This window comes from Eulemur rufifrons, chromosome 2 (genome assembly GCF_041146395.1).
Source record: "Eulemur rufifrons isolate Redbay chromosome 2, OSU_ERuf_1, whole genome shotgun sequence".
Taxonomy (NCBI): Eukaryota; Metazoa; Chordata; class Mammalia; order Primates; family Lemuridae; genus Eulemur; species Eulemur rufifrons.
In genome coordinates this window covers 20,101,291-20,113,292 of record NC_090984.1, presented here as the reverse complement: position 1 = coordinate 20,113,292, position 12,002 = coordinate 20,101,291, and the positions used below count along the sequence as shown (strand labels likewise).

At 50.7% G+C, this 12,002-nt stretch overlaps 1 protein-coding gene and 1 long non-coding RNA gene across 4 annotated transcripts in view; one reads left to right on the top strand and one right to left on the bottom strand.

The window, feature by feature from the left end:
- Positions 1–12,002, top strand: part of LOC138374297 (uncharacterized) — a 65,399-nt gene that overhangs the window by 1,126 nt on the left and 52,271 nt on the right. The window lies entirely within an intron of this gene.
- TMEM266 (transmembrane protein 266) overlaps positions 1–12,002 on the bottom strand; it is a 64,951-nt gene that overhangs the window by 50,933 nt on the left and 2,016 nt on the right. Inside the window, exon 2 of the mRNA XM_069456995.1 lies at positions 10,617–10,805. Within this exon, the coding sequence (XP_069313096.1) occupies positions 10,617–10,805 (189 nt within the window). The remainder of the gene's footprint in view (positions 1–10,616; positions 10,806–12,002) is intronic.

The window sequence follows — 12,002 nt, the reverse complement described above, 5'->3', positions numbered from 1 at the left end:
AAAGGGGATGAATTATCTAAATATGGGGTGTTTCGACATTCATTCCATTCCACACATAGTAATTATGTGCCCACTGAATGCCAGGCACTGTACTGGGTGCTGGGCACACGAGGGTGGAGCCTGTAGCCTTAGAAGTGAACTCTGGTGATGCAATGAGCTCCTAGTCCTAGACAACTCTAAAAAGCAAAATAAAGGGAGAAAAAAAATCAGGAGAGGGAAATGAGCTCACATGTGTACGGCTTCTCCAAAGAGACACATAATCTCGTCCTGTGAGAACTGTCAACACAGTGCCCAGGGACACCCTGTCCCTGCGTATCTCAAATGGTGAACGGGCTCCTTTCCCACTCTCCCAGGGAGAACCCGCACAGGAGCAGCACTGCCAAGCTTCCCCTTTGTTCCCTGTGCCCAGTTCCGAGAGGCAAGCCACAACAGTGACACAGACTCAGACATACGAGCACACAAACACACTTTCTGAAACAAGAACCCTCAGGTTGGAGGTGAGAGGTGACACTCGCAGCCCTTTGGGGAACTAAATGAAGTTTCCATGCAGGCAGCGTCAGTTCTGCAATCACAGCTAAAGGTTATCCCTGCTGCCTTGGGGAGAAGAGAGGAAAAAGGGCCATGTGTAGCTGGGGTCACCAGAGTCTGACATTTGCTTGTCCCAGATCTCAGATTTCTTGCATCCTCGGAAATGTCAACTCTGGGAAACAGCAGGGTGTGGTAGCAGGAGCTCAGGGCCAGGAGTAAGAAGCTGCCACTACACTTGGCAAGCCACAAAGTCCCTCTGCAGGTACCATGAGCAATACACACTGTGAACTGGCTGCCCCTACTTAGGGGGACCGAGGGCATTGTCCACACATCTCGGAAGTGCTGCTGTGTAGGTAGGTTGTGGTCAAGGAGTGGCTTCCCAGGTCCTTGGCAAGGGGCTCAAGCTTGACTTCAGGGAGGGAGTGGGGTGCTCTTGGATCAAGTGCCCGTAAGAACCCCTCCCACCCTGAAGTCCTCCATTCTGGGAACTGGCCACAAGTCTGAGAATGTCCTTTGTGCTGTGCTGTGAGGGCAGGGGTGCCTGGATGAGGTCAGCTTCCTAACCGAGTGGGACCCCATCATCTACAGTTTTCAGGCACATCCCACTTCTCCTCCGTCCCGCTCTCCCTGGGTTTGCTGTGGTTTGGCAAATCCTGGGTCGGCCATGCTCCCCCTCCCTCTATTTGGCCAAAGTCCAAATCCCAGGTGCCTCCATAGATGATTGCGGGGGGGGGGCCCCACTCCATCCCAGATGCCATAATTTCCGCTCTCTTTCCTTGGTGGTCCTGGCCTTGGATTTCAGCTTTCCTCTCCTGCTCCAGGCAGTGCTCCCGCCACCCCACCCCACCCCGGGTGGTCAGAGGCACTCTGCCGCCATCTAGTGGTCACCCGCGCCCTGTGAGTAGGTGGGGATGGGTGGCTACTTTGCTGAGAAATAATATATCTGAATTTATTGCCTTCTTAATGACAATTCTTTGGGGTTCCTGCGCTATAGGGAACACGGCTAATCTGTGCATATCAGGAAAAATGTTTTGATCTGAATTAAACCTTTATTCTCTGGTTGGGGCATCAAGAACCTTCCTGGAAGCCTGAGCCTACTACTATAAATACAAAGGAGCTTGGGGGTCACAGGGTCAGCTTGGGGTCCAGGGACAGCTGGTATGCTACAGGAAGGGGTGGTGTTTATTTTGGACAATTATTACTGGCATGAAGAAAGTGGATTAATAAAGCTCCTTTTTTTTCTCTTTCGGAGAGAAATGATGCAAAAGACTTCACGAGATGCAGCATTTCCAGACTCCATACTTGCGTGGTCACGCAGGGATGAATCTGCCTTGTAACCCTGAAAGGACCTCAAAAGCCTTTTCCTTCTCCTAACAAAATGCTAAAATCTTACTAAGTGAAATCGGCATGTCCTGGGGCGAATCTGATTTCTTCCATTTAGGATGACTTTGTGGAGCGGGCATGGAATTGGCAGGGACACTCGGAGGTGGGCCAGCCACCGACCACAGGCTTCACTTCCAAGGCAAAAGAAGCCATCTCCTCTCTTGTGGCTCTTTCTCAACTCCACAGAGATCTGGGGGCCAGCTCCCAACTCTCCTCAAACAGAACTGGGCTTCCCCTTCTTTTCTAATCCTTATCTTAACACAGCCCCACCCACCCCCACCCACTCACTCGTTCAGACTCATTGCTGCAGCAGGCGCACCCTCTGTTCCAGGCACAGGCCATCGGAGCCCTGCCCTGAGGGAGCACCCGGCCCAGTACTGGAGACAGACTCCTAAAGAGAGTAGAGCTCAGCCTCACTCCTGGGCGTGGTGACAGACATGGGCAATGGGCTATGGGTACACTAAGGTGAGGTCCTGACCTGGGTGGGGTAGGGGACAGAAGACTTCCTACAGGATGTGGCCCCCAAGCTAGATAGTACGGAAAGAGAGAAGGGTATTTTGGGCTATGGCTTAATAGGTCCCTACCCCTCCCTTTTCTTTGTCCACAGCCTTTGCTTGCTGGCATATCTAAAATTATTTCTGTCCTTATTTAGAGATGTTTGCTATATTGGGTGTCTTATTTTTCCAACCTGACATCTCAAAAAATATCCCTGTGCCCCCATTATGTTTTTTTCCTCTGAGTGTGAAGTTCCGGCAGAAATGTGCCTGTGGTCTCATCTCCAAGTAATAACGACCCTTTTGCCTACCCAAGACCCAAACTTTCTCCAGGCTTCTCCTGCCTGGGAGTCCAGCCCTGACCTCTTGGAAATAATTACCTTACTAAACACTGAATATCTTTAACTTCTTATTTTTGTTTTTAACACAGATTATCCCATCTGCTCTCCCATGACCCCCTCTGCGTCCTCTTTTCACCAGAAACATGGGCAGCACTGTCTCTCTCTGTGACCACAGTCTCATTTGTAAAACGCGGAGGGTGACCCTTGCCTTGCACTGCCTTCAAATCACGTACTGTCACCATCGTCTCCTACGGGACTGCAGGCCTCACTAGGGTGGAAACTCTGGGCTTCTTGGAATTTTTTTTTTTTTTGTCATTTGTGCCCTCTTGTCTTGCCCACACCCTGAAAACCAACCAGGTATTTAATGTACTGTAGTTGGTTAAGAGGAAACAGAACTTCCAGTATGAGCCACGAGTTATCTTCCTGCAAACTCAACATCCCTCTTCCAAAGGTGGACGATTCGTTCACTGGGAGGCAGTTCTGTCCCTCACTCTCCCATTGTTGAATGGGGTGATGTCCAGTGCCAAAGAATGAGAACAAGAAATAAGGGGCGGCCAGGCGCGGGGGCTCACGCCTGTAATCCTAGCACTCTGGGAGGCTGAGGCGGGAGGATCGCTCGAGGTCAGGAGTTCAAGACCAGCCTGAGCAAGAGCGAGACCCCGTCTCTACTAAAAATAGAAAAAACTAGCCGGGCATGGTGGCACATGCCTGTAGTCCCAGCTACTCGGGAGGCTGAGGCAGAAGGATCGCTTAAGCCCAGGAGTTTGAGGTTGCTGTGAGCGAGGCTGATGCCACGGCACTCACTCTAGCCCGGGCAACAGAGCGAGACTCTGTCTCAAAAAATAAATAAATAAATAAATAAAAATAAAAATAAGGGGCTCTGGTCACATTCAAACACAAAGTCCCAGCATTTTCCACTAGGACAATGGACACAGGTCAAATGGCATCGGAATGAAAGTATCAACTGACAAGGTTATTGAAAAAATAGTCTAAGAGGGCAGATCTTTCCCAAACCAAACAACATCTAGAAAAGCTGAAGGAAATTAAGATCTAATTCTAGATTGAAGGCTAGATTCTAGATTGAGCTGTGGTGCACTGTGAATGCTTCTCTAATATCTACAATACCCTTGTCCCACCGGGGTAACAGCAGTGCATTCTGGGAAATCATACAGTTCAAGGGGTGGGTCTGATTGGCGTACGGACTTTCCCGTGTACCTTGCCATGTGACCCAGTTCTAGCCAATGAGACATGAGGAGAGAGCTGCTCGAGGCTTCTGGGAAAGTTCTTTTTTGCTCTCAAAAGAGAATGACGGGCAGCCATTCTTACTCGCCGGACGTGAACGAGGAGGGATGTGGCCTGGTGACCCCAGGCAGCTCTCCCACAAGCTGTGAGGGGAACCTAACGGTGTAGGATGAAGCCAACACTGTTGACAGCAGGTGGAGAGATGGAAGGAATCTGGTCCTTGCCGACACTGGTGAGTTTCTAGACCAAGCTCAGAGCTGCCCTAGCTCTGGACTCCACGTTACGTGGGCCGGTGAGTTTGGGATGGGTTTTCTGTCTCACACGGTTCAAAGCAACTGGCTGACAGACGTACTTATCCCCTTTGTGAGAAGAATGGCGTGGGGAAGGGATATTAAAGCAGTAGAAATTCACAGGACTTGGAGAAGACAGAACATGAGGCATGAGGGAGAAGAAACTGGGCTGGTCCCTCAGGTTATCCACGTAGTAGGACAATGTGGCCAGCTCAGCTGGGGCCCAGACATGCGCAGCCACCCGCCCCGCCCCCTTCTCCCCGTCCCTTGAGTGTCTGTTCCCTCTGTGGACACACACGGAAGGCCAGAAGGAGCACATCGACAGCGTGGCACAGCGTCGGGGGGCGGGAGGGGGTGGCTTTTCTTCCTCACCCTACATGGCGCCCGCACATGGACGTGGTGCTAGCTGTTCCGTAATGGACACCACCGGCGTCCATAGCTCATGGGCACCGGACGTGGACAAGAGGGAACCAGAGCGAGGGAGGAGGAGGAACACAGACTCCAGTGGTGACTCTGACTGACAGGCTTCACGTAGCTCTGGGTGTCTCGGAAACGCTGGTTCCTGTCGCGGCAGGAGGGAGCCTTAGGGTGATTGTACACAAGGTGAAATGCCCGTGTGGCTCTGTTGCGAGTAACGGGCTGGGGAGGCCGGGTTCCACCGGTCGGGGCCATAGAAAATACATTTTGAGAGAAGACCGTTCAGTTTGGGGCATGCTGGGTTTGAGATGGCCGAGATGGGCAGGTCACGGTTCCTCGGGCGGGATTTGAGTGCTGTCACTGAAAAGGCTATTTTTAGCAACGACTTGGGTGGAGACAAGAACATTTCTCCTCTCAAATATGCAGCCAACTCAGAGGCAGAAGAATAGATAATTCCAGACACTCGTCAGGATTCTGAAGTGTGTCTGGGATTCCTGTGAAGTGGTCGAGGAAGTAGTTGGATATGAGCCGGGAGTCTGAGAGAGAGATTTGGGCTAGAGACGTGACTTTGCATGTTACCAGTTGAAGGACATTAATTTCAGTGATGGGAATGGATGATATTACCCAGTGTGTAGAATTAGTAGAGAGAAAGAAAATGAAGAACCCCAACATTTAAAGAACAAGCAGAGGAGAAACAATTTTTAAAAGGCCTTGAAGGAACAGCCAGAGGAGAGTGGTGTCACGGCAGACATGGGGGGCCTGGCGAAGGACGGAGTAGCCATGGCTTTCCGGTGGTGGCGGGGGATGGTGTGAGGGTCCTAGCAACAAGGCAGTCACTGATGCCTTTGAGGAGAGCCATTTCTGCGTGTGGATGAGGCTGGAGCTAGACTGCAGTGGGTTGGGAAATGAGTGGGAGCGGGCAGAGGGGACATGGCAAGCGTGGGTGAGGCTTTCAAGAAGTAAGACTACAGGCCAGGTGCGGTGGCTCACACCTGTGATCCTAGCCCCATGGGAGGTCGAGGCGGGAGGATCGCTTGAGGTTAGGAGTTCGAGACCAGCCTGAGCAAGAAAGAGACCCCCATCTCTATTAAAAATAGAAAAAATTAGCCAGGCATGGTGGTGCACGCCTGTAGTCCCAGCTACTCGGGAGGCTGAAGCAGGAGGATCGCTTGAGCCCAGGAGTGTGAGGTTGCTGTGAGCTAGGCTGATGCCACAGCACTCTAGCCCAGGAAACAGAGTAAGACTGAAAAAAAAAAGTCTGACTGCAAAGTCAAAGGGAGAGATAGTGGTAGCCAATGACACATGGGATGAGACAGGGTGAGGACGTGACTGTGAAGTGAGGTTCCTGAGAAGGCGGGAGGGAGGGAGTCAGTGCTCAGGGGACAGGGTGGGCCCTGGAAGGGAGGGGTGCGGTGCAGCGCAGCCAGGACTGTTCCCACTTTCTGAAGGAAGGAGGAGAGGTTGTCATCTGCTGAGGGCAAGAGGGATTTGGGGAAAATGGGTCCAGAACTGGCCACCTGGGGACTAGCCAGGACCACAGAGGATGGCGGTCAGAAAAACTGAAACTCAAGTTGAGGCAGGAGGCAGGTGTCTGACTTTCCTCCCCGAGCCCTCAGCAGCCTGAGTGTAGAGGCAACGAGGGGAGACGGCAGACAGCGCTGCAGTCTGGGCTCCGCGAGGCAGGGATGTCAGGAGGACAGAGGGCTCCTGGGCCAAGTGAGGGTCTCGGCCAAGCGGGGCTCTTCCACCTGCACCTGCAGGCTTCCTGCAAGTTGATGTGACTGCTCCTGCTTACTGCTCTCATGGGGCTTTCGTGGACAAAAGGAGAGATGGAAACGGACTTAAAAGCATACCAAACTACCTCACACCTGCAAGGATGGCTGCTACCAAAAAAATGGAAAATAACAAGTGTTGTTGAAGATATGGAGACATTAGAACCCTTGTGCACAGTTGGAGGGAAGGTGAAATGGGGTAGTCTCTATGGAAAACAGTACGGCAGTTCCTCAAAAAGTTATTATAAAACTAGAATTACCATATGATCTAGTAAATCCACTTCTGGGTATATACCCAAAAGCATTGAATGCAGGGTCTTGAAGAGGTATTTGGACATCTGTGTTCATAGAAGCAGTATTCACAATAGCTAAAATGTGGAAGCAAACGTATCCATTGACAGATGAATGGATAAGCAAAATGTGATGTAGTCATACAATGGAATGTTATTCAGACTTAAAAAAGAGAGAAATTCTGGGCCGGGTGTGGTGGCTCACACTTGTAATCCTAGCTCTCTGGGAGGCAGAGGTGGGCGGATTGTTTGAGCTCAGGAGTTTGAGACCAGCCTGAGCAAGAGCAAGAGCAAGAGCAAGACCCCATCTCTACTAAAAAAAAAAATAGAAAGAAATTATCTGGACAACTAAAAATATATATAGAAAAATTAGCCAGGCATGGTGGCATATGCCTGTAGTCCCAGCAACTCGGGAGGCTGAGGCAGGAGGATTGCTTGAGCCTGGGAGTTGGAGGCTGCAGTGAGCTGGGCTGACGCCACGGCACTCTAGCCCGGGCAACAGAGTGAGACTCTGTCTCAAAAAAAAAAAAAAAAGAAAGAAAGAAAGAAATTAATTCTGACATATGCTACAACATGGGTGAACCTGGAGGATATTATGGAAAGTGAAATAAGCCAGTCATAAAAGGACAAATACTATATGATTTCATTTATATGAGGTACCCAGAAATTCAGAAAGACAAATTCAAATTCAGAAAGACACAAAGTGGAATGGCGGTTGCCAGGGGCTGGAGGGAGGGACAATGGGCAGTTACTGTTATAAAGTTTCTATTTTGCAAGATGAAGAGTTCTGGAGATGGATGGTAGTGAAAGTCACATAACAATGTGAATGTACTTCATGCCACTGATGTGCACACTTAAAAATGGTTACAGTGATAAATTTTGTTACATCTATTTTACCACACTTAAAAAATATATTTTTAAAAAAGCCTGTTGAGAAGCGAAAGGCATTCAGTTGGGTGGCTGGCAGTGACATCACATGTGCAATGTATGTGATCCGATCCACTGTCTCAATCCTGACATTGTAAAGGGAGCGGCAACAAAGGGAAGCCCAGTGGAGCTAGCTGGGATGAAGAGCAAGGAGATGGGGCTCTGTTCCTGTCTCTGTCACTCTGTGACCTTGAGCAAGTTCCTTCCACTGTCTGGGTGCTGGTGTTCTATAAGAATATTTAGAATTAGCTGCCTTCTAAAGTCTGTCCCAGCTCCAATAGTCTCTGATTCTGGGAAGCTGAAAAGCACTGAAACATCACTGAGCTCAAGAGTGTTGGTGGTAGGCAGCTAAGCCCCTGGCACTTGCTCACTGGGGTCCCTGAGGTCTCTTCCTTTCCTACAGAAAAGATTCATCCCTTTAAATAACACTGCCCTTAGTAGGAAGAGGTGTTTTTGACAAGGCTTAAACCAAGCTCAGAACTGTAGTAAGGCCTCCTTCCCTTGCTTTATATGGCTTCAGAAAGGGCCAGGTTGGAGATTTTGGGACAGACCCAGGAAGTGCAGCAGGAGCCAAGAAGCCTTGTGAAGAGAGGCTCCTCCCCCTTTGCAGCGAGTCTCTTTGGCTTCATTTTCCCTGGCTTCGGTCTGGTGCCTGCTCCTCCTTCCTCCAGGAAGCCCTCAGCTGCCAACCGGCCCCCAGCTGAGCTCCGGCAGTGAGGCAAATCCCTTCAGCCGGCTGCTTCCTGTTTGCCCAACAGGCACAGCTTTCCTGGGCACACCTGGAGACACACCAAACCAGGAGCCTCTCTGCCTGGCAGGCACTTCATGTGTTTGCATTTGTATCAGAAGAGACCTTGCCAAGGCCGGATTCAGAAGCAAATTAAATGATAAAGCAAGGTCTCAGGCAGCTTTCTCCTGGGAGTCCCAGCTGGGGAGTGGTACCAGGGAGAGGGGTCTGTTCATAGCATGGTGTACCTGAGAGGGGTGCACTGCAATGTGTGCACCTGGAGGGGGTACCCCATAGCATGATCCACCCGTGGCGCCATAACCCACAGGAGCAGATGTGGATAAGAATCCCTGGAGGTTTTTCCTGCTTTTCTCCATGCTGTCCGACTGTAAATTTGAAAAAGGCCAGGAAAGGAGTCCTTGGGAACAGCCCAGGCCTGTTAGGAGGCTGTACTACTGCTTTTGACCACCAGAGAGCAGTGACACAGTGGCTTACTGGGTGCTCAGAAAAGGACCCACCAGCTATAGGATTCATAGAGCCCAGTGACAATGCCGGCTGCTTAAGAACTTCAAGACACAGCAGCAGAGCCTCGAACCAAGCCTTGGGCCCTTCTAAGCACCAGGCCCTGTGCTACTGCACAGGTCACACGTGCATGACGCTGGCTGTGGCTCAGGGGCCTCAGGATTTAGCCCTGCCTTCAAGTAGCTTCTCTGCCTCGACAGAGCTCAGGACAGTGCTGCTACGGCAGGTGTCCCTTAGCTACCTCCTACCTCCTTGCCTATCCTTTTTTCCCCAATGCCCTGCTGACTCTACGCACAAAACTTGGGAAATGGTATTTTCAGAGAAAGCCACTGGGGTGTAGTTTCTGCAAAAGAAGGTGTTTGGTTTCACGTTTGTTCGGCAATTTATCTTGGGAATTGGGGAGTCCCTTCAAGAAACAAGCACATCTAAAGCAAACATCCCACAGTAAAAAAAAAAGCACAAAGAATCCAAGCTCTGCAAATTTAGCTTTAGTTAAGTCTCCTCATTTGCTTCTGAAATACCTAGCCGGCAACCCTTTATTTTTTATTTTATTTTGTTTTATTTTCAGAGATGAGGTCTTGCTCTGTCACCAGGCCGGAGTGCAGTGGCGTGATCATAGCTCACTGCAGCCTCTAGCTCCTGTACTCCAGCGATCCTCATGCCACCGCCTCCCAAAGCGCTGGGATTATGGGACTATAGGCATGAGCCACTGCGCCTCAGCCTCCATTTTTATATTCAAAGCAGACAGCATGTTCCAAAATGTTTATAGGCACCTGGAAAAGGAAAGTAGCCCAGAACTGGCTCCTAAGGTCCTGTCCAATGTTTATAATTCTGTGTCTAAGAGCACAGGGTGGGGCCGGGGAGCAGCCTGGTGGGAGTCTGAAGTCTGACCTGCTGTGTGACCCAAGGACCTGTCCTTGCCCCTCTCTGGCCTTCAGCTCCCCCTGCCATAAAACCAGGACATGAAACTGGTCCGTCCCCTCTGCCCCACCCAGCTCTAACTCTCTACCATTCACCTTGAGAAAGTCTGTTTATAAGCCAGACCAGGCTAAAGTGAAGGCAATTGGGAAACAAAGCTGTCTAATCTGATTGACAAGCTAAATAGAAGGAGATAATTCTTTTGAATTAGAGGCTCACATATTCCACATGTCCCCACTGGAAAAAAGGGCGCTCATGTCTGCAAAGCTCCTCGCTGAATCCTACTCGATCCCCTTGCATGCTAAGCATGTTACTGCACGCGGAGTGCGCTCTTTCTGGTCCCTTCCCGCCGAGAGTCAGCTTATAAAGGGAAAGTGCAGTTCCAGTCCGTGCCTTATGGGCTTTGTGACCTTGGGCAAGTCCCTAATCCCAGTGGCTCTCCTGTTTCCCAAGCACACAGAGGGGGTGGGATGGGCCACTAAGGAGCACTTCAGTCCTAAAAAAACCACTTTTTTGGTTCTCTGAGTGTCCAGCAAATGTCATATAAGAGGTTATTTAGCAGTGACAGGTATTTTCTGTGCCCAATGCCTCGTTCTGCGGAAATAATGTCTGAAGAGGAAAAGGGTCTGAAAGGCTGATGGGAGCTTGTAGTCTCTCACTACTTAGCATCTCTGATCGCCGCCTCTGCTGCTTTCGAGGCACACGCAGAGACCCGGGGAGTTACGCCAGAGACCTCCTGGCTAGCTCAGCGGTCCCAGCACCTACCCTTCTCTTTGGTAATCTTCGTCCAGGTTTGACAGGAGCTGCGAGCCCGCCGTGGAGAGGTCGGCAGCAGCCAGGGGTAAGTCCCGGTAGGCAAAGTGCACCAGCTGCACGGGAGCAATGCTCTTGGTTTCCTCGTCGACTTGCTGGGAGATGATCTCAACTTCAGAAATCCCTCCTTCTATGGCAGGCCTGAGTGGGAGAGGGCAACGACAGGGAAGAGTTACCCTAAGACCAAACAAATTCTTCCGCTGCTCGGGAAAGGAGGCTCCGTAGCAGTCTATGCTGTGCTGGTGGAGGGCTGGGAAGCTTGCAGTTGCTGCTCTTCCCCGCTGGCCGCCCGGACAGGACTGAGGCCCTAACCAGTCCCGTCTCCTTCTCTAGTTGGGAAAATGGAAGAATGGGAAGAGAAATTGCTCAGGTCTAAAATAGGAGCTTTAGGGGCAGGGTCCTTCATTAAGGAGAAGAAAAGACCAGCTCTGCCAACCAGCAAAACCATGGCTTAGACTTTTAGGAGCTGGGTCACTAAACTTTATGTTGAGTAATACAGTCTTTTAAATTGTCTCCTGGGTTTCTTTGTAAAGGTGCTTTGAAAGAGGTTTTTGTTCACAATTGGATGTACCGTGGAGCCGACCTGGAGACCTGGAGAGACTTGGTGGGCTTGGGGGTAGTGAGGACAGGGGGGCCAGCTGTCCCTGGTTGTCACTCCCTTCCTCTTTGAGCTCGTCCTCCCATATCTGCCTTTTTAAAGTTGGGAGTAGGAAACGGGGGTCACTTGATGAAATGTCTGAGGAGTTGTGGGTCTCTTCCTACATTACTGTCAGGCTCACCCCGGCCACTGCAAATAACTGACAACTCCACTGGCATCACTGGGCGTCTCGGCCAGGGCAGTGCCACCTCTCAACCCACCAGCGGGTATCTGGCAATTTCTGGAGGCATTTTTGGTTGCTACAACGACCACAGGTGGTCACTATTGACATTTAAGTAAGAGCAGGGACATTATACATCCTGCAATGTGTCTAACAACTAAGAACTGAACTGTCCTGCCCAAATACCAACAGCAACCCCATGGAGAGCTGCTGGACTAGACGGTTTTGCTTTAACCCCCTGGGGTGCCGTCTTTGATCCCTTCAACACATCCTTGGCTCTATCTTATCCTGTAGCATCTAAGGGACTGGGTCTTGTGCCTCTGGCCAATCAGTGAGGGTTAGCAAGGAACATGGAATGAAAGGAGAGACGTAAAAATGAAATATTTGAGGGAACAGTGAGGGTCAGTGCCCAGGGTCATGAGGGGCTGGTTTTAATACTACTAAGGTGGCAGCCCAGTCGGCTCTAAACTCTTCTTGGGCTCTGGTGCCAGCTTGAATGCCACCTTCTGTGGGGCTCCTC